Source organism: Coregonus lavaretus, assembly GCF_964263955.1.
Source record: "Coregonus lavaretus genome assembly, chromosome: 19".
In the NCBI taxonomy this organism is placed as follows: Eukaryota; Metazoa; Chordata; class Actinopteri; order Salmoniformes; family Salmonidae; genus Coregonus; species Coregonus lavaretus.
In genome coordinates, this window is record NC_140006.1 from 43,944,385 (window position 1) to 43,972,170 (window position 27,786).

General features: G+C 43.7%; 1 protein-coding gene across 1 annotated transcript in view; it reads left to right on the top strand.

The window, feature by feature from the left end:
* Positions 1-7,922: 7,922 nt before the first annotated feature.
* LOC311146561 (anion exchange protein 2-like) overlaps positions 7,923-27,786 on the top strand; it is a gene marked incomplete at both ends in the record, with an annotated part of 39,979 nt that continues 20,115 nt past the window's right edge. The window contains 5 exons of the mRNA XM_084183078.1: positions 7,923-7,991; positions 14,654-14,816; positions 15,221-15,477; positions 17,897-18,042; positions 18,193-18,461. Of these exons, the coding sequence (XP_084039204.1) occupies positions 7,923-7,991; positions 14,654-14,816; positions 15,221-15,477; positions 17,897-18,042; positions 18,193-18,461 (904 nt within the window). The remainder of the gene's footprint in view (positions 7,992-14,653; positions 14,817-15,220; positions 15,478-17,896; positions 18,043-18,192; positions 18,462-27,786) is intronic.

Consider the following 27,786-nt stretch of genomic DNA (forward strand, 5'->3'; position numbering starts at 1 on the left):
GAGTGGCTTCCGTCTGGCTTCTCTACCATAAAGGCCTAATTGGTGGAGTGTTGCAGAGATGGTTGTCCTTCTGGAAGGTTCTCCCATCTCCACAGAGGAACTCTGGAGCTCTGTCAGAGTGACCATCGGGTTCTTGGTCACCTCCCTGACCAAGGCCCTTCTCCCCCGATTGCTCAGTTTGGCTGGGCGGCCAGCTCTAGGAAGATTCTTGGTGGTTCCAAACTTCTTCCACTTAAGAATGATGGAGGCCACTGTGTTCTTGGGGACCTTCAATGCTGCAGACATTTTTTGGTACCCTTCCCCAGATCTGTGCCTCAACACAATCCTGTCTCGGAGCTCTACGGACAATTCCTTCAACCTCATGGCTTGGTTTTTGCTCTGACATGCACTGTCAACTGTGGGACCTTATATAGACAGGAGTGTGCCTTTCCAAATCATGTCCAATCAATTGAATTTACCACAGGTGGACTCCAATCAAATTGTAGAAACATCTCAAGGATGATCTATGGAAACAGGATGCACCTGAGCTCAATTTTGAGTCTAATAGCAAAGGGTCTGAATACTTATGTAAATAAGATATTTATGTTTTTTTTTAATTTTTAATAAATTGCTAAACTTTCTAAAAGCCTGTTTTCGCTTTGTCATTATGGGTTATTGTGTGTAGATTGATGAGGAAATAAATTAATTTAATCCATTTTAGAATAAGGCTGTAACGTAACAAAATGTGGAAAAAGTAAACGAGTCTGAATACTTTCCGAATGCACTGTATATGATTATCACAAGTTCTACATACATACATAATATATAAGTATCATATCATTCCCAACCAGGAAGTGTCAGAGGATACCTTTAATGAACATCCTCCATCCCATTTTCTCCTCCCCAGTTTGTGGTGGTACTATTCCGAAGGCAGTGACCTTGCAGCAGTGACCTTGTTGATGGAAACCACAGTCCCATACTATAGTGGCAAGACTGGGGATATACACGTATCTCTTATCACTCATAGGGAGAGGGGTACATCTCAATAGTTTGAGGTGGTGCCCTCTCAGTTCAGTAGATGTAATGGGTCAGGGATGAGGAGAGGAAGCACCCTGTAGACTATTGAGATGCATCTATGGAAAACAGGAGATATGGGTCCCATTTTGATTATACAAACGTGAGAGAAACTTTAAACGAGACCAACATAATATCAATACTTCGCCTGAATTTGCATAGTATCACAATAATGGTGTGGAAAATGCTGTGTGTCAGTTCACTCACTGAAATGATTTGGGTTATACATTAGGGGGATTTCCAAGTGGACTCTGCCTACACAATATGGCAACCCCACTATCTGACCCTCAAGCGCTGTGTTGGGATGTTCCTCGTGTCTGACGTCATTGAAGGGAATTTGTCAATCTAGCAACCCTGACCCGTAGTTGCTGCTTCTAAAAAGAATACAGACTCATGATAACTGATAGATGTTATTATCTGTTGAGAAAAACTCTCCACTATCAGAGAAGCTCTAAGCTGTTTTGAGTGTTTATGAATGCTATCTCACTTCTATCAGATGGCGAGCAGTGCGTGACCTGGGTCAGTGGTATTGCGCTGGCACCCGCACCATTGTTGGCGCCAATGTGACCAACTGTGCTTGCACCCGGGTCAGCTTCGCACCACAATACTGTTAGCCCACTGCGCTAAGGCCTAGGCATTCGCTCAGGGAGGTAATGTAAGTCTTCAGGTCTCATGCAAGGTTACTCATCACACAAACCAGGAGGCCACTGGTAGACCATGGTAGACCTGTAACCATGGTAAACATGTTAACACCAGCTGAGTGTTATAAGACTCTGCCTGACCAGCTGAATTGATTTGCTCCCTCTGAAAATAATTAAAAGAGGGTTTTCCATCCTCCACTGGATGTTGTGTTCTTGCCAAGGTTGATACATCCTAATCTCGTCTAACCCATTCAGGACACGGCAATGCTTAGCAGTGTTTTCATGATGAAGCTATCACACATGTTTTCATTAAAAAAACACTCTTCAATAAACTCAAGCTAGAGAGATTGATTTTTTTTTTTTTTAGGGGGTAGATCAGCTTTAATATTTCAGATAGATTGTAACTTCCATCAATGTAATTGTCTGCATCACTTCCAATCCTGCATATGTATTTTTTTCTCACAAATATGAATATATATATATATACAGTGGGGAGAACAAGTATTTGATACACTGCCGATTTTGCAGGTTTTCCTACTTACAAAGCATGTAGAGGTCTGTAATTTTTATCATAGGTACACTTCAACTGTGAGAGACGGAATCTAAAACAAAAATCCAGAAAATCACATTGTATGATTTTTAAGTAATGAATTTGCATTTTATTGCATGACATAAGTATTTGATCACCTACCAACCAGTAAGAAGTCCGGCTCTCACAGACCTGTTAGTTTTTCTTTAAGAAGCCCTCCTGTTCTCCACTCATTACCTGTATTAACTGCACCTGTTTGAACTCGTTACCTGTATAAAAGACACCTGTCCACACACTCAATCAAACAGACTCCAACCTCTCCACAATGGCCAAGACCAGAGAGCTGTGTAAGGACATCAGGGATAAAATTGTAGACCTGCACAAGGCTGGGATGGGCTACAGGACAATAGGCAAGCAGCTTGGTGAGAAGGCAACAACTGTTGGCGCAATTATTAGAAAATGGAAGAAGTTCAAGATGACGGTCAATCACCCTCGGTCTGGGGCTCCATGCAAGATCTCACCTCGTGGGGCATCAATGATCATGAGGAAGGTGAGGGATCAGCCCGGAACTACACGGCAGGACCTGGTCAATGACCTGAAGAGAGCTGGGACCACAGTCTCAAAGAAAACCATTAGTAACACACTACGCCGTCATGGATTAAAATCCTGCAGCGCACGCAAGGTCCCCCTGCTCAAGCCAGCGCATGTCCAGGCCCGTCTGAAGTTTGCCAATGACCATCTGGATGATCCAGAGGAGGAATGGGAGAAGGTCATGTGGTCTGATGAGACAAAAATAGAGCTTTTTGGTCTAAACTCCACTCGCCGTGTTTGGAGGAAGAAGAAGGATGAGTAAAACCCCAAGAACACCATCCCAACCATGAAGCATGGAGGTGGAAACATCATTCTTTGGGGATGCTTTTGTGCAAAGGGGACAGGACGACTGCACCGTATTGAGGGGAGGATGGATGGGGCCATGTATCGCGAGATCTTGGCCAATAACCTCCTTCCCTCAGTAATAGCATTGAAGATGGGTCGTGGCTGGGTCTCCCAGCATGACAACGACCCGAAACACACAGCCAGGGCAACTAAGGAGTGGCTCCGTCAGAAGCATCTCAAGGTCCTGGAGTGGCCTAGCTAGTCTCCAGACCTGAACCCAATAGAAAATCTTTGGAGGGAGCTGAAAGTCCGTATTGCCCAGCGACAGCCCCGAAACCTGAAGGATCTGGAGAAGGTCTGTATGGAGGAGTGGGCCAAAATCCCTGCTGCAGTGTGTGCAAACCTGGTCAAGATCTACAGGAAACGTATGATCTCTGTAATTGCAAACAAAGGTTTCTGTACCAAATATTAAGTTCTGCTTTTCTGATGTATCACATACTTATGTCATGCAATAAAATGCAAATTAATTACTTAAAAATCATACAATGTGATTTTCTGGATGTTTGTTTTAGATTCCGTCTCTCACAGTTGAAGTGTACCTATGATAAAAATTACAGACCTCTACATGCTTTGTAAGTAGGAAAACCTGCAAAATCGGCAGTGTATCAAATACTTGTTCTCCCCACTGTATATATATACACATACATATATACATATACATACACACACACATATATATATATATATATATATATATATATATATATATATATATATATATATATATATATATATACACATACACATACACAAACATACACACACATACACACACATATATATACATACATACATATATACATACATCCATACACACACACATATCCTTTTTAAAATTATATTTCCCTTCATTACTTTCCAACCCCACTACCTCTTCCCCAATTGGAGCAAACTAGTGAACAACAACGCTTAGGTCTCTACTTCCAGTCCATACATATTATATAAATTTTATGGACACTGTCAAATTCTACAATAATTATATTTTGTTTGTTTTTACTCCTGAACTTCCTCCGATCATTTTCATGATGTCCATCTGTTTTGCTTCTATATGCCATATGTTTCTTACTGTGCTCTTTCACAAAAGCTCTCAACCTATAACCTATATACTTATTATGGACACAGTATGCTTTACATTAGTTATCTTGTTGTTATTAGTTGTTGTTATTAGTCCCATCCTTCAGCTCCATTCAACACCTCCCATCTATCTCTTAACACCATCCATATTGGATTTCTATTTGCCATATATTTTTCAACTGTACTGTGATATTTTACAAAAGTTCTGAACCTTTCTATTCTCATTGTTTCTACAGATCGTAAATTGAAAATAAACATTTTTGCTTGACTATGACTTTTCAGATCACCCAGTAGTGCTATCTGCAGGGTTAGCTCCAGGTAAATATTCCAATCCTTTAGCCATTCCTAGACCTGTGTCTGTATCTACTAGTATATTTGAGTTTAACCACAATATTTGTTGCATTATTTGTTCTGGAGTTTCTGGAGGATTAAATTGAAATTGCAATCAACTTTCTATGGCTTGTTTTAGAAATAGTGATATTTGGGAGATTATTTCCTTTTCAAATAATTTAAAGTGAGAGGTTGTAATCTGAATAAAGGGAAAAAGGCCATTCTTGAACATTGGGTGAGATAATCTTACTAATTTGCTAGAGAACCAGTTCGGATTTAAGTATAACTTTTGTATGACTGAAGGTTTTAGTGATGCTTTAATATTTAATAATTTCTGTCCTCCGATTCATAGTTATTATATAAATAGGCCCGTTTAATTTTATCTGGCTTGCCGTTCCAAATAAAATTGAATATTTTTTTCTCATATAATAAAAAAAACTGTTCACTAGGCGTAGGCAGGACCATAAGCAAATAGGTAAACTGGGATAATACTAAAGAGTTAATCAGGGTGATTTTTCCACAAATTGACAGGTATTTACCTTGCCATGGTAGCAAGATCTTATCTATTTTTGCTAACTTTCTATTAAAATGTATTGGAGTGAGATCATTTATTTCAATTGGGATATGTATTCTGAGTATATCCACATCACCATCAGACCATGTTATTGGTAAACTACATGGTAATGAAAATTTTCTATTTTTTAGTGATCCAATATGTAATATAGTACATTTATCATAATTTGGTTGTAATCCAGAGAGGTTAGAGAATGTATCTAGCTCCTCTATGAGGCTGTGGAGGGATTCAAGTTGTGGATTTAAAAGAAAACATGAATCATCAGCATACAATGACACCTTTGTTTTTAAGCCCTGGATTTCTAATCCCTTGATATTATTGTTGGATCTGATTTTAATAGCTAACATCTCGATGGCAATAATAAATAGATATGCCGATAGTGGACAACCTTGTTTCACTCCTCTTGACAGTTTAACACTTTCTGAGAAATAGCCATTATTAACTATTTTACACCTAGGGTTACTATACATGATTTTAACCTAATTTATAAGAGATTGTCCAAAATTGAAATGCTCCAGGCATTTATATATAAACCCCAGTCGTACTTTATCAAATGCCTTTTCGAAGTCTGCTATGAATAGTAGGCCTGGTTTCCCAGATTTTTCATAGTGTTCTATTGTTTCCAGTACTTGCCTTATATTATCTCCAATGTATTGCCCATGTAAAAAACCTGTCTGATTAGAATGAATAATGTCCGACAATACCTTTTTAATTCTATGCGCTATACATTTTGCTAGAATTTTTGCATCACAACTCTGAAGTGTAAGGGGCCTCCAATTTTTTTAATGGACTGGATCTTTATATTTTCCACTTGTATCCTGTTTCAGTAATAATGAAATCAGACCTTCTTCTTGAGTGTCTGATAATCTACCATTTACATAGGAGTGGTTAAAACATGCTTATAATGGTCCTCTGAGTATATCAGAAAAGGTTTGGTATACCTCGACTGGTATGCCATCCAACCCTGGAGTTTTCCCGGACTTAAAGTCTTTAATTGCATCCAGAAGTTCCTCGTGTGTAATTTCACCTTCACATGAGTCTTTCTGTATGGCTGTTAATTTTACATTATCAATAGAAAAATAATACCTACAATTAGCTTCAGTTAGAGGAGATGGAGGCGACTGAAATGAAAACATATGCTTAAAGTACTTTGTTTCCTCCTTCAAAATATAATTTGGTGAATCATGGGTGACTCCGTCATTTGTAACCAGTTTCAAAAAATTATTTTATGTTGAAGATTAAGAAAATAATTTGGTGCATTTTTCCCCATATTCCATCCAGTTTGCTTTATTTTGATAATATATTACACTTGATCTTTCTTGAATAAGTGTCTCCATTTCTTTTTGTTTTTCCCCTAATTTATTCTGAGGCTCTATGTTACAGTTTTTATTGCTATCTATCTGTTCTGTTAGACCTTCTATTTCCTTTGTTAGTGTGGACTCTTTTGACCTAAATTGCTTTTGTTTTCGAAATGAGTACTGAATTGCATGGCCTCTAAAGGCACATTTAAAGGTGTCCCATACAATAAGGGGATTTGCTGTACCTATGTTATGTCAGAAAAAATCTGTTATAAATTCCTCTGTCCTAGTTAAAAACAAGTTATCATCCAATAGGCTTTGATTAAATGTCCAATATCCTCCATATATCTACTAGTTCTAATGTATCCATGACATTCACGATTTCCTTAAGAGCATGAGGGTGATTGTTTGTAGTGTGATTTCCTTTACGGTCCATTGAGCAATTTAAAACGGTATTATAATCTCCCACCATAATAATAGAGTCTTGAATTGCTTGCAGAGTTGATAATGTATTATATATATTGTCAAAGAAGTGTGGATCATCATTATTTGGTCCGTAAAGGTTAATGAGCCATATCTGTTTATGGTCCAATAACATATTTAAAATAATCCATCTACCTTGCGTATCTGTTTGGACATTTTGCACATTCGGATCAAAATTACTGTTAATTAATATCATCACCCCTTTTGAGTTTCTTTGTCCATGGGAGAAGTATATTTCGCCCCCCCCCCCCCATTCCTTTTTCCACGCAACTTCATCTATAATTGTTGAATGAGTTTCCTGTAAACAATAGATATTATATTCCTTCTCTTGGAGCCATGTAAATATTGTTATTCTTTTGTTATTATCTGCTAAGCCATTACAATTATAACTGGCTATACTTATTTCACCACATATGGGATACAAGTTTCAAATCTATTTATCTTTATATATGTTTGTAAATTTACCAATAACAAATACCAGAGAGATTGATTGCTGTTGTTATTTGCCGCTGTGTTTGCCCGATTCAGAATCACATTACTGTAATCTTGTTGTTCACTCACAAGGGGTTGTCTCATGGTTGATATGGCATAGCCTATAATATGATTAGGGCCAAGACCCTGTGACATGTCCAGGAAAAATCCTACCCTACTTATAACTGTTATATTATTATTTTGTTAGAGCCTTGACCTTACCCTGGTCTGGTGACGTGGCCCTGAGTGTATAAATGACATCGTTATGGACGTATAATCGTTATGTAGGACGTACAATGAAGATGTTAATTGATATCATTTAAATCACTACACAAAATAAAATGTGCGCGATTGAAGTCAAATTTGACCTAATTTACCAATAGTAATTTGATCAAGACTAACAATACAATTCCTGTCCTTTTTGCAGGTTATGCTACTCCAAAGTCCTCTGTTGAGTCAGAAAGAGAGTGAAAAGGGCTAAGGACCGCATCACAAAAATACTTCCCTGACCTCGTGACCCCCTGCACGGCGCCATGAGCAACCCTAAGGACGCCAGCGACACCAACGTCGCCGCCAACACCAAGACCACGGTCACCTCAGTTGTGAGTTTTAACCTTACATCGATACACCTTAGTTATTCTATAGTCCAGGGTTTCTCAAACTCGGTCCTCGGGACGCCAAGAGGTGCACGTTTTGGTTTTTTGCCCTAGCGCTACACAGCTGATTCAAATAATCAACTAATCTTCAAGCTTTCATAATTTGAATTAGCTGTGTAGTGTTAGGGCACAAACCAAAACATGCACCCCTTGGGGTCCTGAGGACCGAAACACTGTTCTATACACACGTTAGGTACACTGTTCTATACACACATTATTTGACATTTATTTATGTATTTATTTGTTGTTTTTTTTACTTATTGGTCAGGTAATGCTTGCATTGCACCAGTAGTACGTGTAAAGACAAAGTATTCACCCCCCCTTGGCATTTTTCCAATTTTGTTGCCTTACAACCTGGAATTAAAATTGGTTTATATCATTTCATTTACACAACATGCCTACCACTTTGAAGATGCAAAATATGTTTTATTGTGAAACAAACAAGAAATAAGACAAAATAACAGAAAACTTGAGCGTGCATAACTATTAACCCCCTCAAAGTCAATACTTTGTAGAGCCACCTTTTGCAGCAATTACAGCTGCAAGTCTTTTGGGGTATGTCTCTATAAGCTTGATAATGGAGCTCTGTGGGATGTTCAAAGTTTCAGATATTTTTTATAACCCAACCCTGATCTATACTTCTCCACACCTTTGTCCCTGACCTGTTTGGAGAGCTTCATGGTGCCGTTTGCTTGGTGGTGCCCCTTGCTTAGTGGTGTTGCAGACTCTGGGGCCTTTCAGAACAGGTGTATATATACTGAGATCATGTGACACTTAGATTGCACATGGGTGGACTTTATTGAACTAATTATGTGACTTCTACATTTTAGTCATTTAGCAGACGCTCTTATCCAGAGCGACTTACAGTTAGTGAGTGCATACATTTTTCATACTGGCCCCCCGTGGGAATCGAACCCACAACCCTGGCGTTGCAAGCACCATGCTCTACCAACGAAGCTAATTGGTTGCACCAGAAATTATTTAGGGGCTTCATAGCAAAGGGGGTGAATACATATGCACGCATCACTTTTACGTTATTTATTTTAGAGAACAAGTTATTTTTTCATTTCACTTCACCAATTTGGACTAATTTGTGTATGTCCATTACATGAAATCCAAATAAAAAATCCTTTTAAATTACAGGTTGTAATGCAACAAAATAGGAAAAACGCAGAGGGGGATGAATACTTTTGCAAAGGCGCTGTAATGCTCTATTACAAATGAATTGAAAACCAAACCAACCGCCACCCCCCAGTCGTACGGCCGTTTGTTAGGACTGTTTTGCTGTGTCGAAAGACCCACGCTGTGTCGTGACCCCAACGAGTAAATGTGGTTGAAATGACATCATTACAACCATTATGACCTCATTTCAATCCGTTTTGCCTAGTTTTGTCTGCTCCCGCTAGCCACTAAGACCCATGAAGTGTTTTGTGTTTTGGCACTGTTGGCTAGTTCCTCTCAGACATGGGTGATATGTGGTGGTACGACGCCCACACGCCAGAATTCCTGCCTAGATTTAGTTATTAATACCAGCTTTGACTTAACCCCAATGCTCATATTGGGGGTGGGAGGGAGTGCTTGTGGGAGGGCGGTTAAGGTGGTCGTGATGATGCTTGCGTGACTGGGAGTATGTGTGTGTGTGTGTGTGTGTGTGTGTGTCTGATGAAATACATTTCCTCCCCCCTCTTGTCCGTTTTGATCTTTGAGGCCTGGTTGCTCTCGGTCAAACAATAGACGTTAATCTGAACAATTGCAGCCCAGAGAAACACCTGTCATTACTATGGCAACCGGAATGACCATACGCACCTGTCAATCACTGCTGGGGTTGGTGGGAATTGAATAGAATTTAACTTCCTTTTTTTTCTCTTTTGTCATTTTTTTCGTGATTACGATCTTGTCTCATCGCTGCAACTCCCCAACGGGCTCGGGAGAGGCGAAGGTGGAGTCATGCGTCCTCCGAAACATGACCCGCCAAACCGCGCTTCTTAACACCCGCTCGCTTAACCCGGAAAGCCAGCTGCGCCAATGTGTCGGGGGAAACGCTGTTCAACTGACGGCCGAAGTCAGCCTGCAGGTACCCGGCCCGCCACAAGGAGTCGCTAGAGAGGGATTAGCCAAGTAACGCCACCCCCGGCCAAACCCTCACAATCGCTGGGCCAATTGTGCGCCGCCCTATGGGACTCCCGATCACGGCCGGTAATGGGTAATATTTCTAATATTGAGTTGCACCCCCTTTTTGCCCTCAGAACAGCCTCAATTCGTCGGGGCATGGACTCTACAAGGTGTCGAAAGCATTCCACAGGGATGCTGGCCCATGTTGACTCCAATGCGTCCCACAGTTGTGTCAAGTTGGCTAGATGTCCTTTGGGTGGTGGACCATTCATGAATCACACGGGAAACTGTTGAGCGTGAAAAACCCAGCAGTGTTGCAGTTCTTGACAAACCGGTGCGCCTGGCACCTACTACCATACCCCGTTCAAAGGCACTTAAATCTTTTGTCTTGCCCATTCACCCTCTGAATGGGACACATACCTAATCCATGTCTCAAATTGTTCAATGCTTAAAAATCCTTCTTTAACCTGTCTCCTCCCCTTCATCTACATTGATTGAAGTGGATTTAACAAGTGACATCAATAAGGGATCATAGCTTTCACCTGGATTCACCTGGTCAGTCCGTGTCATGGAAAGAGCAGGCGTTCTTAATGTTCTGTATACTCAGTATATTGACTTGTGTATTCATTAAGTCAAGTCACAGTGTCATCCTACCAACAGTATCCTCTGTGCATACTGATTCCATGGTCAGCGGAGTACCTCACAGAGTACCTCACTGACTAAAACAAAAAATGTTCTAATGTGTGTGTCAGTGTGAAAAAAAATGCTCTTTATGTGTGTAAAATTGCAAAAATAATTATAAAACTAGAGCTTTTCCAGAGCTCTGGTAGTTCACCAATGTTGTCGTTCCCTCACTGTCTGTGAGTCCGCTTCCTCAAGGAGTTACACATTAGCCATGCTTAGTTTCAGTGTTGGTGCTTGACTGGGAATGACAGCATTACCATAAATCTATTTCGTCTAGGTGCTTTATGTTCCTTTTGAGGTGTGTGTTTGATTGAGAGTGACAGTTTGTCTGTCTCGGCTGTGTGTGTGTGTGTGTGAGTGTGTGTGTGTGTGTGTGTGTGGTCTGCACGCGTAGAACGCCAAGGCAGCCTGGTAATCTGCACAGAGATTATAAATGAGTCCCAAATTGGCACCCTATTTCCTATATAGTGCACTACTTTTAACTAGAGCCGTATGGGCCCTGGACAAAAGTAGTGCACTATGTAGGGAATAGGGTGCCATTTGGGACGCTGACTATGAATCTTATATGGGGTCATTATGTCACCGGACAAGGTCTACTTCCTGTCTGGACGGACCGCTCTTGTCATGTGACCAGAGGCTTTCCAAAAACTGCCCAAAACGTAGCTCTCCCCTGCTATTTTAGATAGCTTTTTTTGTTTTAATGCTCGTCATGAGCAGCTAGCGTCCTTTCGCTACGTGACTGTGACAGATAGCTGATGGACTTCCTGCTTGAAATCAAGGTGAGTGCCCTGGGGGCTGTCCCAGACAGCTGGATCAATGAGTTACCGGCTAACTGTTCAAAATTGCTAATAACTTAATATTTTTTTTGAAATATAGACAAAAAATGTACAAGGTATAATTGACTCGACAACCAATATACAAATGTCGCTTTCTTAATCAACCAGAAAATCAAGAGTTATAGCCCACAGGACACTGGTTTAATCAACGTTGTTTCCACGTCATTTCAATGAAATGACGTGGAACCAACGTGGAAAAGACGTTGAACTGACGTCTGTGCCCAGTGGGATGTGGCTGTTTATCAAAGTTAGCTGGCTAACTTAATGATCCTATGGATGTAGCCATCAGGGTGAACAACATTGACAGAGGCAACAATAACAGTGTTCTTTCATTAAATGATTTAACTGAAACAGCTTAATAAGTAATTTCTACAAATGATTGAATGGACTTGGCACACCATCAATGCCATGCATATGTGGAGTGGAAAAGAAAGATTCGACAAGAAAATCACCTTGAAGATTTTAATATTTTATGTTCAACACAGTTTTTGATTTCATTCTATTCAATTATTTCATCATAACACAAGTACTGAGCCAGTAGTGTGATGCCAAATTCCTTCACTTTTTGATAATTGTTTTTTATAAAACATTGATTTGCCGTTTCCAGTGAAAGATGTTGTTTCCAACCTTTAAAGCTCATTCACAGTGGTCTAATCACTAAGGACTGTAGTTTAGGGAGATTCAAGTTCTCCCCTCCAAATGGAAACTGAATATCATACTGTAAATGGGCAAAACTGAAAGCTTGTTTACAGCAACCTTAAAGATCTTCACAGCGCATTAATCTCAATCACGACCCAGCTAATGTCGCTCAATCACTGTGAACATCACAGTAAAGAGAAAGATCAATAAGTGTATCAGGAAAGAGAAAGATCAATAAGTGCATCAGGAAAGTTGGGCGTGAAGATTACCACAACCCTTCTCAAACAAAAAGGGTTTTAGTATGTATTTATGTGGTTAACATTGTGTTACAAAAATGATAACCGGGAATTGAAATAACATCATGGATTGGATCCCACCACCGCGGGGGTGGTGGGGGGACGGGGGAGAAAAGGCCACGAAAAGTTCAGACGCAGTTACATAACACCACAGCAGACTCTTACCCACGTGGTTTCCCAACACCACGAGTCAACGGGTCAAACCAAATTTCCTTTGGTGGGAAAATGAACAGCAACACAGTCTTGATTTTCAAAATCTTAGTGAGCAAAATAGCTGTTGACTGTGGTTTTGATTCAGAGGTACAGTACATCATGTATCTGCACATATCCACTAAGATAAGGGATGGGTTTTAAAAAATATATATGTATGTGTATATATGTATGTATGTGTATGTATGTATGTGTGTATATATATATACCACAAAGAGACAAAACCTCAGAGACATTCCTGTTTATTTAGCCGTGGTGGGGGGTTGGTGTTAACCTGAAGGAGGCCATGTCCATGTTATATTATTCATTATGATCTAACAGGCAAAACTGATCCTGGATCAGTACTCCTACTCTGAGACACTTTGTGAATACGGACCCTGGCATCGCGGGGCAATATTTCCCCTGCTACCCAGAGGTGGGCCTCCTCTGAAAACAAACTCTTGTTGGATGGACCAAAAGCACGTGAGCCCCCAGTGAATCCTTGTGATAACATCCCCCTAAGTCCCATCCCTATCCATTACATACCACAGGCAGCAGGGGGGCTGCAGCCGCCACCCTCAGCCCCGTTGTCAGAGCATAAGTCTGTTTACTGCTCCGGGTGATCTGGTTCAGTTTCATGGCGTTTCATAACGTTTCAATCGTTTATTTGAATAAGGACAGATACAATTAAAACACTGACACATTGAATACATAACAGCCAGAGATGCATTGCACCATGACCCTTGAAGTTGATGCTGATTTGCAGTGTTGTTCCTAGATGAGAATGACGGGTTTGTATCTGGTCATCATCGTTTTCCCAAAAGGGTTTTATGGGAAATACTTAACATTTACATTTTAGTCATTTAGCAGACGCTCTTATCCAGAGCGACTTACAGGAGCAATTAGGGTTAAGTGCCTTGCTCAAGGGCACATCGACAGATTTTTCACCTAGTCGGCTCGGGGATTAGAACCAGCGACCTTTGGGTTACTGGCACAACGCTCTTAACCACTAAGCTACCTGTCACCCCATGTTAAGCGTCATGATGATGATGTAGACAGTTGGGGTTGACCTGTTAAGAATGTGATATTGTTTACAGGTTGGAAGTACAGTGCTTGGTTGACAACAGCCTATGAATGTGTTCATTTGTTTATCTGTTAGTTTGATATCGATCCTGTGTAATAGGAATGACAATAAATATTGGATATATATTAATTTAGTAGAGGGTAACATGTGTGTCAATATATAGGACATTTAGGAGTGAATGTATGGATGATATGTCTTTGTTGGTTTCTGTTAGTTTGATACGTCAATGGCCCTGGTACAATGTATGCATTGCAATGAAATACAGTACTTGAAGAAGCATCAAGCCCTCTCAACTAGTCAGTTACCTGGCATGTCCCAGAGGCTATGTCTCCCCCTAGTGGTGTCTATGATGCCGTGCACTTTGCGCTTCCCTGTCCACCAATCATATCCTATAGCCTTCAAACTGAACTCTGGACCTCGAAGCCAGTTCCACTGAATTTTTTTCATTGTTCCCCTCTAATCAGGGACTGATTTAGACCTGGGACACGAGGTGTGTGCAATTAATTATCAGGTAGAACAGAAAACCAGCAGGCTCCGGACCTCGTAGGGTAAATTTAAATACCCCTGGTCTAGCATAGCACATGAGCTGTTTATGACGATGCTCATTTATTGTTAGCAATTATGCTATTGGCATGCCTTTTCTTGAATGTCCTAACAAAAAGTTGCTCTAGATGTAATGTAATGTAATTGTAAATCCGTGAGATGAAATCATCCCTAACCTCTAACCGCCTTTACCCTCCCCCCCACCCCACCCCTCTCCGCCGCTAGCCGGTCCCGCCGCCGCCCTCTCCGCGGCGGATTGACGATGATGAGGATGAAGAGCTGGATCTGAACAAGACCCTGGGGGTGCAGCGGTTTCAGCAGATCCTCCACCCGCCGGCCCGTGGACCCCCAGAGAAGCACCGGGCCTATAACGAGGAGGACTTTGAGTGTGAGCAAACCACCCACCCACCCACCCACCGCTGATTTAGCCTAGTTACCTCTCATTTCTATCCAATCACTGTTTTAATGCGGTGACCGTGTAGGGGTTAAGTAATTCCATTGTGTTTGGAAATAGCCTGTATAGACAGAGACAAGTGCGGCAAATCGGTGTTCGCTTAATATGCATATCCCTGCCAGTTAAATACTGGAAGACTTGGATAGGGAGCTATCTGTTCTGTGGTAAACATGTTTACTCCAGTTATTCTCCTGACCCTGTGGAGAAATGACTACACTACCTTAGGTTCTGTTTGTCTTTACTTCCTCCTTTTGCGTTTTTGACATCAAGTCATATCAATCAATGCAAACAATGGAAGTGAAACGACCAAACACGGTCTCCCTCTCTCCTGTCTCCAGACCACCGCCAGTCCTCTCATCACATCCACCACCCGCTGTCCAAACTTCCCCCAGAAGGGAAGACAAAGAAGAGCAAGAAGAAGAAGAAGAAGGAGGGAGCGGGACGGAGGAGAGGATCTGGGGCCGGAGGAGCTCCCACCATAGAGGAGGACGAGGAGGAGGAAGAGGAGGCAGAGGGAGAGTACGATGGAGAGGGGGGCCAGACCACCACACCTACACCTGATACAGAGACGGACACACACAACGACGATGTGCAGGTGGAGTCACAAGCTTATAATGGTTTATACAAAGTGTATACACACCATACATACTGAACATACACACACACACTATAAGACACACACACACACACACACTATAAGACACACACACACACACACACACTATAAGACACACACACACATACTATGAGACACACACACACACACACACACACTATAAGACACGCACACACACACAAACACGCTATAAGACAAACACACACTATAAGACACACACACACATACACACACTATAAGACACACACACACACACATACACACACTATAAGATAAACACACAAACACTATGTTTCACCGAGTCGTGGCTGAACGACGAAACGGATAATATAGAGCTGGCTGGGTTTTCCGTGCATTGGCAGGACAGAGAAGCTACGTCTGGTAAGACGAGGGGCGGGGGTGTGTGTCTATTTGTCGATAACAGCTGGTGCGCAATGTCTAATATTAAGGAAGTCTCGAGGTATTGCTTGCCTGAGGTAGAGTACCTCATGATAAGCTGTAGACCCACCATCTACCAAGAGAGTTCTCATCTATATTATTCGTAGCCGTCTATTTACCACCATAAACCGACGCTGGCACTAAGACCGCACTCAACGAGCTGTATATGGCCATAAGCAAACAAGAAAATGCTCATCCAGAAGCGGCGCTCCTAGTGGCCAGGGACTTTAATGCAGGCAAACTTAAATCCGTCTTACCTCATTTCTACCAGCATGTCACATGTGCAACCAGAGGGGAAAAAAACTCTAGACCACCTTTACTCCACACACAGAGACGCATACAAAGCTCTCCCTCGCCCTCCATTTGGCAAATCCCTCTTGATTCCTGCTTAGAAGCAAAAACTAAAGCAGTAAGCACCAGTGACTTGTTCAATACAGAAGTGGTCTGGTGATGCGGATGCTAAGCTACAGGAATGTTTTGCTAGCACAGACTGGAATATGTTCCTGGATTCAACCGATGGCATTGAGGAGTACACCACCTCAGTCACTTGCTTTGTCAATAAGTGCATCGATGACATCGTCCCCACAGTGACCGTATGTACACATCCCAACCAGAAGCCATGGATTACAGGCAACATCCTCACTGAGCTAAAGGCTAGAGCTGCCGCTTTCAAGGAGCGGGACACTAATCTGGACGCTTATAAGAAATCCCGCTATGGCCTCCGACGAACCATCAAACAGGCAAAGCGTCAATACAGGATTAAAATTGAATCCTACTACACCAGCTCTGACGCTCGTCGGATGTGGCAGGGCTTGAAAACTATTACGGACTACAAAAGGAAACCCAGCCGCGAGCTGCCCAGTGACGCGAGCCTACCAGATGAGCTAAATGCCTTTTATGCTCGCTTTGAGTAAAGCAACACTGAAGCATGCATGAGAGCACCAGCTGTTCTGGACGACTGTGTGATAACGCTCTCGATAGCCGATGTGAGCAAGACCTTTAAACAGGTCAACATTCACAAAGCCACGGGGACAGACAGATTACCAGGACGTGTACTCAAAGCATGCGCGGACCAACTGGCAAGTGTCTTCACTGACATTTTCAAACTCTCCCTGACCGAGTCTGTAAACCTACATGTTTCAAGCAGACCACCATAGTCCCTGATGCCAAGGAAGAGAAGGTAACCTGCCTAAATGATTACCACCCTGTAGCACTCACGTCGGTAGCCATGAAGTGCTTTGAAAGGCTGGTCATGGCTCACATCAACAGCATCATCCCAGATACCCTAGACCCACTCCAATTTGCATACCGCCCCAACAGATTCACAGATGACGCAATCTCAATCGCACTCCACACTGCCCTTTCCCACCTGGACAAATGGAACACCTATGTGAGAATGCTGTTCATTGACTACAGCTCAGCGTTCAACACCATAGTGCCCACAAAGCTCATCACTAAGCTAAGGACCCTGGGACTAAACACCTCCCTCTGCAACTGGATCCTGGACTTCCTGACGGGCCGCCCCCAGGTGGTAAGGGTAGGCAACAACACGTCTGCCACGCTGATCCTCTACACTGGGTGCAGCTCAGGGGTGCGTGCTTAGTCCCCTCCTGTACTCCCTGTTCATCTACGACTGCGTGGCCAAACACGACTCCAACAGCATCATTATGTTTGCTGACGACACAACAGTGGTAGGCCTGATCACCGACAACGATGAGAGCCTACAGGGAGGAGGTCAGAGACCTGGCAGTGTGGTGCCAGGACAACAAACTCTTTCTTGAAATGCATTGTTGGTTAAGGGCTTGTAAGTAAGCATTTCACGGTAAGGTCTACACCACTTGTATTTGGCGAATGTGACAAATAAAGTTTGATTTGATTTATAAGACACACACACACACACTCAGCTACTTTCTTTTTTAACAGGTAGGCTTCTTCCTCATTGACCCCAATCTGTCTGTAGTTCTTTGTGTCTGAGGATGACTGTGCCAGTGCCACTACTACCCCCACGCCAAGCCAGCCTGGCAGTGCCAGCTTTCCCAGGCACCTCACCATCGTACCCGAGACTGCTCTGGGCACCAACCTGCCAGAGGATGCCACACCTACTGAGTGAGCAACACACACACAATCACATATACTGCACACACAATCACAAACATTCATGCAAATTCACACAGAGCCTCTGTCTGTATATCTGTCTGTCTGCATGTCTGTCCGTCTGTATGTATGTCTGTCTGCATGTCATTGCCATGGTACCAGTAAGCCAGTGGACTCGGTGTCGGCCCCTCACAAAGGGAGGAACGGCCTGTCCTCCGGCCCCTCCCGGGAGTCCCCCAGCCCCTCCACATGGGGCTCCATACCTCCCTCCTCCAGAGTACCGCCCCCTGGTGGCAGCCGCAGCTACGACCTGCAGGAGCGCCGGCGCTCGGGCAACATGACGTGCGGGCTGCAGGAGCATCACCAGCGCCAGGCCACCGACGACAGCGAGGCCCAGATGCTGGGGTCTGCCGACCTGGATGGAATCAAGAGTGAGTACCAATCAGTCAGTCAGTCAATCAACAAATCAATCAGTCACATTTTTCCAACCTAGAACCGACCTGGATTTCAATGACTACACAGAGGGATGATTCACATTTCACTGTGACATCATATCAGGATTTAATGACTAAACTATTAACTTTGGTTCTGTAACATATTTTAATAACTAAACTATTAACTTTGGTACTGTTTTAATGACTAAACTATTAACTTTGGTTCTGTGACATAATTTCAATGACTAAACAGGGGATTCATTTTAGTATTACTACGACACCATTGCAGCACCATTTTAACAACTTCACAGGAGACTAACATTATACATTACTGTGACATCATTGTAGCATTATTCCCATGACTACACAGGAGATTAATGTTGATAATACTGTGACATCATAGCATCATAATTTCCATGACTACACATGAGATTAATGTTGATATTACTGTGACATCATAGCATTTTTTGTGACATCATAGTAGATCTTTCATGACTACATAGTGGGATTAACTTTGATATAAGTTCAGAATTTATTATGACATCACTTTTGCATCCAGACATAGGGCTATCATCATTATGACCATTTTTGCATTTCTGATAACACTTTACACAGATATACTAGCTACATCATTAATGCATTATGACTTCCAATGGAACTACAGTACTTTAACACAGGAGACCTAACTACTGCTGTGACATCATCATATGGCATTAATATGCAACCATGCAAGCAAATTACATATTCTTTTTGATATACAGTGCCTAGTGAAAGTCTACACACCCGTTGCACAGTCTTCACATTTTTCTGCCTTAAATTTTAATTTAAAAAGGGATTATATATATATTTTAAATCTTCAGATCTACACAACCTACTCCACATTTTCAAAGGGAAAGAAAATTATAGAAAGATAACCTGAAGATGTTTGTATTTGTTTGTATTTGTTTTCCTAGTTTCCTAACCACAAACCAATTAGTTATTCTTTGGATTGCTTGGCCTGGCTGTAGCAATGAGTCAGATGGCTAACGTGACCGAAACGACAAAGGCTAACAAGCCAGGCTTGGATTCGCGACCATGCCCAAATGAATAAAAAGATACTCACGTTTGTTGCTGTCACGATCGTTGACAGATGAAGCGGACCAAGGCGCAGCGTGATAAGCGTACATTCTTTATTTGTGTACACAACACGAACCAAAACAATAAACGAAACGATACGTGATGTCCTAGGTTACAACACAAACCTTCCGGAACAAGATCCCACAAAATACTAGTGCCAAACAGGCTGCCTAAGTATGGTCCCCAATCAGAGACAACGAGCTACAGCTGTCTCTGATTGGGAACCACCCTGGCCAACATAGACATAAACGATCTAGAACAAAAGCATAGAAAATGTAACAGAAACTCCACACCCTGGCTCAACATTTAAGAGTCCCCCGAGCCAGGGCGTGACAGTACCCCCCCCCAAAGGCGCGGACTGCGACCGCGCCACACCAACACAACGGGGTAGGGGCCGGGTGGGCATTCCGCCTCGGAGGCGGATCCGGCTCCGGGCGTGACCACCACTCTCTCTCTACCCCCCCGTAGCGCCCCTGGTCTGGTCTGGCCCCGCTGGCCGGAGCTGGACTGGACACCGGTGGAGCGGATTGCTCTGGCTCCGGTGTGGAGCAGCTGACCGGTGCCGGACCAGGCACCGGTGGAACAGGCACGGACCGTGCCGGACTGACGACGCGCACCACTGGCTTGGTCCGGGGAGCAGGAACGGGCCGGACCGGGCTGGCGACGCGCACCACTGACTTGGTGCGGGGAGCAGGAACGGGCCGGACCGGACTGGTGACACACACCACTTTCTTGGTGCGAGGAGCGGGACTGGGTTTCCTCATAAACCTCCGCTCCCTCTGCTGCCTAACCAGTTCCTCTCGCCGTGCCTCTACACTCTCCTTCTCCCTCGTGACCAATAGCCCCCGTAACCTGGTGGCCTCCTCTCCTAGTCCGCCGATTCGCCCTTACAGGAGGCTACTCGAAGAGAGAGGGCGGCCAGGTTCAATGGGTACCCCCTGCAGCCTGTGTCTGCCTCGGTCAAGCACCACATGCCTCTCGATAAAGGGTCCGGTCCCACCTTGGTGATCCGGTCCAACGTAGACTTTCGAGAGGCTAGCTAAACAAGCTCTGCATAGCGTGCTAGCCACTACTAGCTATTCCTGCCTCCCCGCGATGAAGTTGCTGGGGTAGCACTCTTGTTTAGTATACGTAGTGTTAAGTCACTTGGTTATTCTAAACGGACCATGCTGTGGTCAAAGAGGCTAGCTAGCCTAGCTTAGACTAAAAAGCCTCACGATTATCGTCGGCTAGCATGCATAACTTCCTTAGCACAGGTCTGAGCGACCAGTGTGCCCCTCCACAAAAACATTACTGTAACAACAGTTTCCCCACGTTTGGTTAATGCCAAACAGGATACCATGTCAGCCATTGCAGGAGCCCCTTGTGCTCATAAGGGGGCCGGGCTTCATGCAGGCTATACAGTCTTGTGGAAGCACAACGTACACTACCGGTCAAAAGTTTTAGAACACCTACTCATTCAAGGGGTTTTCTTAATTTTTACTATTTTCTACATTGTAAAATAATAGTGAAGACATCAAAACTATGAAATAACACATATGGAATCATGTAGTAACCAAAAAAGTGTTAAACAAATCAAAATATATTTTATATTTGAGATTCTTAAAATAGCCACCCTTTGCTTTGATGACAGCTTTGCACACTCTTGGCATTCTCTCAACCAGTTTCATGAGGTAGTCACCTGGAATGCATTTCAATTAACAGGTGTGACTTCTTAAAAGTTAATTTGTGGAATTTCTTTCCTTCTTAATACGTTTGAGCCAATCGGTTGTGTTGTGACAAGGTAGGGGGGGGGGGGGGGGGGGGGGGGGGGGGTAAACAGAAGACAGCCCTATTTGGTAAAAGACCAAGTCCATATTATGGCAAGAACAGCTCAAATAAGCAAAGAGAAACGACAATCCATCATTACTTTAAGAAATGAAGGTCAGTCAATACGGACAATTTCAAGAACTTTCAACGTTTCTTTATGTGCAGTCGCAAAAACCATCAAGCGCTATGATGAAACTGGCTCTCATGAGGACCACCACAGGAATGGAAGACCCAGAGTTACCTCTGCTGCAGAGGATACGTTCATTAGAGTTACTCAGAAATTGCAATGGACATTAGACCGGTAGAAATTTGTCCTTTGGTCTGGAGTCCAAATTGGAGATTTTTGGTTCCAACCGCCGTGTTTTTGTGAGACGCGGTGTGGGTGAACGGATGATCTCTGCATGTGTTTTTTCCCACCGTAAAGCATGGAGGAGCAGGTGTTATGGCGTGGGGGTGCTTTGTTGGTGACACTGTCTGTGATATATTTAGAATTCAAGGCACACTTAACCAGCATGGCTACCACAGCATTCTGCAGCGATACACCATCCCATCTGGTTTGGGCTTAGTGGGACTATTATTTGTTTTTCAACAGGACAATGACCCAACACACCTCCAGGCTGTGTAAGGGCTATTTTACCAAGAAGGAGAGTGATGGAGTGCTGCATCAGATGACCTAGCCTCCACAATCCCCCGACCTCAACCAAATTGAGATGGTTTGGGAGGAGTCGGACGGCAGAGTGAAGGAAAAGCATCAAACAAGTGCTCAGCATATGTGGGAACTCCTTCAAGACTGAAGCTGGTTGAGAGAATGCCAAGAGTGTGCAAAGCTGTCATCAAGGCAAAGGGTTGCTATTTGAAGAATCTCAAATATAAAATATATTTTGATTTGTTTAACACTTTGTTGGTTACTACATGATTCCATACATGTTATTTCACGTCTTCACTATTATTCTACAATGTAGAAAATAGTAAAAATAAAGCAAACCGAAAAAATGAGTAGGTGTTTGTCACGCCCTGGCTCTGGGGACACTGTTATGTTGAGCCAGGGTGTGTAGATCATGTGTTTTGTTTCTATGGGTGCTATTTCTATGTTGGCCAGAGTGGCTCCCAATCAGAGGCAACGAGTGTTAGGTGTTGCTGGTTGTCTCTGATTGGGAGCCATATTTAAACAGTCTGTTTTTCATTCGTGTTTGTGGGATTTTGTTTCTAGTCTGTTTATGGTAGACCGTGAACTGTCACGTATCGTTTGTTGTTTTGATCGTGTCTCGTAATAAAGAGTATGTTTGCCTGCAACGCTGCGCCTTGGTCCTCATCTGTTCTAGACGATCGTGACAGAAAATCCCACCACAACTGGACCAAGCAGCGAGTCGAGGAGCCATCGCCAGGGAAATCCCTAGCAGATCTCCGTGGCAGCCTCGACTGGGTCAAGCCGAGTGAAGAGCAGAGAGAGTGGACTTGGGAACAATGGAGGAAGAGCCTCGACTGGGTCAAGCCAATTGAGGAGCTGAATAGCGGGAGTTGGAGGCAGAAGAGCGAGAGTTGGGCGAGAACTATAGAGGCCTGGCCCACGGGGAGGAGAGACCCCCAGAAAAATTTTAGGGGGGGGCTCACGACGCGATAGAGCGGTCCAGCGGATTGGCAGAGGAGGCCGCCAGGTTACGGGGGCCACTGGTCGAAGAGGGGATGGAAGGTGTAGAGGCACGGCGAGAGGTACTGGGGTGTGTTACCAGTCCGGTCCGGCCCGTTCCAGATCCCGGTGTAGGGCCAGTGGTGTGTGTCCCCAGTATGGTCCGGTCTGTTCCTGCTCCCCGCACCAAGTCAGTGGTGCGCTTCGTCAGCCCGGCTCGGCCCGTTCCTGCTCCCCGCACCAAGTCAGTGGTGCGCTTCGTCAGCCCGGCTCGGCCCGTTCCTGCTCCCCGCACCAAGTCAGTGGTGCGCTTCGTCAGCCCGGCTCGGCCCGTTCCTGCTCCCCGCACCAAGTCAGTGGTGCGCTTCGTCAGCCCGGCTCGGCCCGTTCCTGCTCCCCGCACCAAGTCAGTGGTGCGTTTCGTCAGCCCGGTTCGGCTCACTCCTGCTCCTCACACCAAGCCAGTGGTGTGCGTTGTCAGTCCAGCACGGCCCGTGCCTGTTCTCCACACCAGGCCAGTGGTGGGCGTCGTCAGTCCGGCACGGCCCGTGCCTGTTCCACTGGTGCCTGGTTCGAAACTGGTCAGATGTTTTACGCCGGAGCTAGAGCAATCCGCTCCATCAGTGTGCAGTCCAGCTCCGGCCAGCGGGGCCAGACCGGACCAGGGGTACTTTGGGGGGTTGGAGAGGGAGCGGGGATCAGGCCCGGAGCCGGATCCGCCGCCTAGGCGGAGTGCCCACCCGGTCCCTCCCCTGTGATATTTGGTTGACGCGGTCGGAGTCCGCGCCTTTAGGGGGGGGTACTGTCACGCCCTGGCTCTGGGGACACTGTTATGTTGAGCCAGGGTGTGTAGATCATGTGTTTTGTTTCTATGGGTGCTATTTCTATGTTGGCCAGAGTGGCTCCCAATCAGAGGCAACGAGTGTTAGGTGTTGCTGGTTGTCTCTGATTGGGAGCCATATTTAAACAGTCTGTTTTTCATTCGTGTTTGTGGGATTTTGTTTCTAGTCTGTTTATGGTAGACCGTGAACTGTCACGTATCGTTTGTTGTTTTGATCGTGTCTCGTAATAAAGAGTATGTTTGCCTGCAACGCTGCGCCTTGGTCCTCATCTGTTCTAGACGATCGTGACAGTGTTCTAAAACTTTTGACCGGTAGTGTATGTTGAACGCTTGTCCATGTTCAAACAACCCCTAGAGTCGATTGACACAATCTAAGTAAAATAATATAAAAAATCCCATCAGAATCCCTCAGTTTAAGCTAGAGATATCTGTTTTTTTTTTGCATTGGATGCGTCTCAATCCACCACATCTGCCGATATCACACTTCTGCATCTGCGGTGAAAGGTGGCAGAGCTATGAAAAGCTATTTGTCAAACCATGAAACATCCCGATAATCAGTCTACAAACTATTATGACCACTCTATGGAAAGGGGAGACTCACACGAACACGATTCCTTTGATTTGGCACCAAAGCTCCAACGCCTGCCAATTAAACGCATACAGCCCTCCCGTGGAGCTTGTCGTTGATTTTCATGGCCTCCCGTTGGCCCAAGCAACCTTGGTTTGCGGAGATTGTCCACCTGTTGGTTATCCCAGGCGCACGGGCAGGTTTGTGGGCTTGGCTACTATTCGTCTGCAAGGGCGCCCTCCACGGGAGGGCTGTATGCATTTAAGTGGCAGGTGTTGGAGCTTTGGTGCCAAAACAAACACATTTATAAAGGAATAAGAAAGGAATTATTTTCAGAGTGCTCTGTTGAAAATGCTAATGTCCCTAAAGGAGCTTTTTGAGCAGGGTCATTCATTCTCCACTTTGAAAGTGTACATGGTGGCTATTTCAGTTTGTCATGTTGGAATTGATGGCTTGTGCCCTTGCGGTGTGGTTCCTAAAGGGTGTGCGCTGTCTCAGACTTGTTTCTAAACCTATCGCGCCCACTTATTGGATTTAGCTTTGGTTTTGGATGCTCTGTGTGAGGCCCCCTTTGAACCACTGGAGTCTGTGGATCTGAAGATCCTCTCCTACAAAACCTCCTTGCTCGTGGCTTTGGCCTCGGCTAAACACGTTGGGGATCTCCGCACTTTATCCGTACACCCTTCCTGTATGTTGTGTCCTAATGCGGCCTTCGTTCCAATGGTCATGACTGTGTCCTATAGGTCTCTAGCTTTGAGCTATTTCCCTTTTCGCCTCCTCCATTTGCTTCTGAGAATTACAGTTACATGCCCTGTGTCCAGTACAGTCTTTACGCACGTACATTAAGCGGACCCGGGATAGCCGGTTAAGTGACCAGCTTCTTGTCTGTTTTGTTAATCCAGCTTGCGGCAGCGGCGCTCTCTAAGCAGCGTCTCTCGCACTGGATTATGGAGGCTATCGCCCTGGCATATAGCAGAAAGAGGCAAGCGTTACCTAACGGTGTACGCTCCCACTCCACCAGGGGTCCGGCAGCATCTTGGGCATTATCGAAAGGGTTGACAGCAGGGGATATTTGTGTTTAGCGACGAGATGTGCATCACTACACACTTTTGTGAGGTTTCATCGCTTGGATGTCACTACTCCCAATGTAGCCCACACAGTGTGTTCACAGCTGGGACAGGACAGGCTAAATAGGGTTATCGGGGTCGCTTTGGATAAAAGCGTCTGCTAAATGGCATATTATTTATTTATTTATTTTATCACCTGTGGAAAGTGAGGCTTCCAGCGAGGCGCAGATTTCATTGTCAGGCGTGATTTGAGTTCTTCAATCGAAGTCGTGAGAGAACGACTCCCCATAGTTGTGTTGTACCTCGTTTCCATCCTTTGGGGAACAGTAGTTATAGTCATAACGTTACGTTTATTCACTGGAGTGCTGCCCTATTTTTTGTTCTAGAAGATAACCTTGACATCTGCGTTAGGGAGCGATAATTCGGTGGCAAATGATGGTTGCAACTGAGATCAGCAAAAAGTTATTTTATTTGCTGTGTTGTCTTGCAGTATTACTTGTTGCTAACAGAATGGATTATATGGAGTGGATTTTTTAAAATACAGGCTTCCTTCTTTTCACTTTGTCATACAGGCCAGTAATGTGGAGTATATGCAATGTTGTATTTTCAAGTATTGTGGTGGCAGCATCATGTTATGGATATGCATGTCACCATCAGGGACTTGGGAGTTTGTCAGGATCTAAAGAAATATGAAAGGAGCAAAGCCTAGGTAAAAAGTTCAAGGAAAAGCAGCCATAGTCTTTTGAAAATCTAACCCTGGGATAGAGTTTTATTTTTTAGTGGGACAATTACTCAAAGTTTTATACCAAAGACTCACCAGAATGGCTTTCCAAGAGGTGTTGAGTGTTCCTGAGTGGTCCAGTCTCAGTCCTTACTGAAATATGCTTGAAAACAGAGACAAGGTTTGAATATTGCTGTCCATCAATGATTCCCAACCAAATTTACTGAGCTTCAGCAATTTTGACAAAAACAATGCATGTATGTTGCCCTAAGAGTTGTGCAAGGTTGGTAGAATCTTCTTCAAATTATTAACAGCTGTAATGGCAACCAAAGGTGCTTCCTCCAAGTATTAACTCTGGGGGTGTGAAGACATACACAATCAATACATCTTAACTTTTTTTTTTTTTAAATTAATTTTGAAAATGTAATTTAATCCCATTTTTTATTCAATGTTAAAGCAGCTAACTGTGAAGACTGTGCAAGGGGTGTATTTACTTTCACTAGCAACTGTATCTATGTCATTATTTTGACATGGTGGAATTACTCTGATTTTAACCTATGAATTTATTATGACATCTCCTAGACATCACTTTGGCTGTATGTTAATGTATTTGTCAGTAACTTTAATGGACATCCAAATGATATCACCTCTAGGGAGAATGAAAGCAAAACTTCAATAAAGCTTTGACCAAGACATGTTTTTATGTCCGTGTTGTCCTGTCCTTACCCTGATGGAAAGCTTACAAAACCGTGATATTTAGAGACAAAAAGTCTATTCTCCACAGTCAATTTGCATTTGTTATCTTAAATCTGATCCCAAATATGGAATTTATTGTTCTGTGAACAGGCAAACAGTGCCGTCCATCCCACATGTTCACTGAGCACCGTTGGAATGTGAACCTTTTCAAAGAGCCCAAAGCTGCCCACCACTGGAGTGCAGTTTTGCATTGTTTGTTTCATGTTCAGATAAAAGTCTGTGTGTGTGTGTGTGTGTGTGTGTGTGTGTGTGTGTGTGTGTGTGTGTGTGTGTGTGTGTGTGTGTGTGTGTGTGTGTGTGTGTGTGTGTGTGTGTGTGTGTGTGTGGCGTGTGTGTGTGTGTGTGTGTGTGTGTGTGTGTGTGTGTGTGTGTGTGTGTGTGTGTGTGTGTGTGTGTGTGTGTGTGTGTGTGTGTGTGTGTGTGTGTGTGTGTGTGTGTGTGTGTGTGTGGCGTGTGCCCATCCATCATTCTTTGGAAAACAATCATTCATTTTGCCCCAAAGTGAAGCATGGTTTGGTGCTGTGTTCTGAAAGTCAAAAGGTTGCAACTGCGCCTTTCTTTGAGTCAGAGGAAAGATTTTTGTGAGTATCCATGATATAATATATAATTAAATTATGATGAGATTGTTATAACTTATAATATAATACGTTTGATTATCTTTCTTTGGGTTTGACTGCCTGTTTAAAGTTCTTGCAATTATTTGCAAGTTTGTAGTTCAGATCTACTGCTCATGTTTAATGTTTGTATCAATGGTTAGCCAACCCAACCATTATCTTTAATTTGATAGCCATGAATTTGCCTCTATTTGAGCTATGAG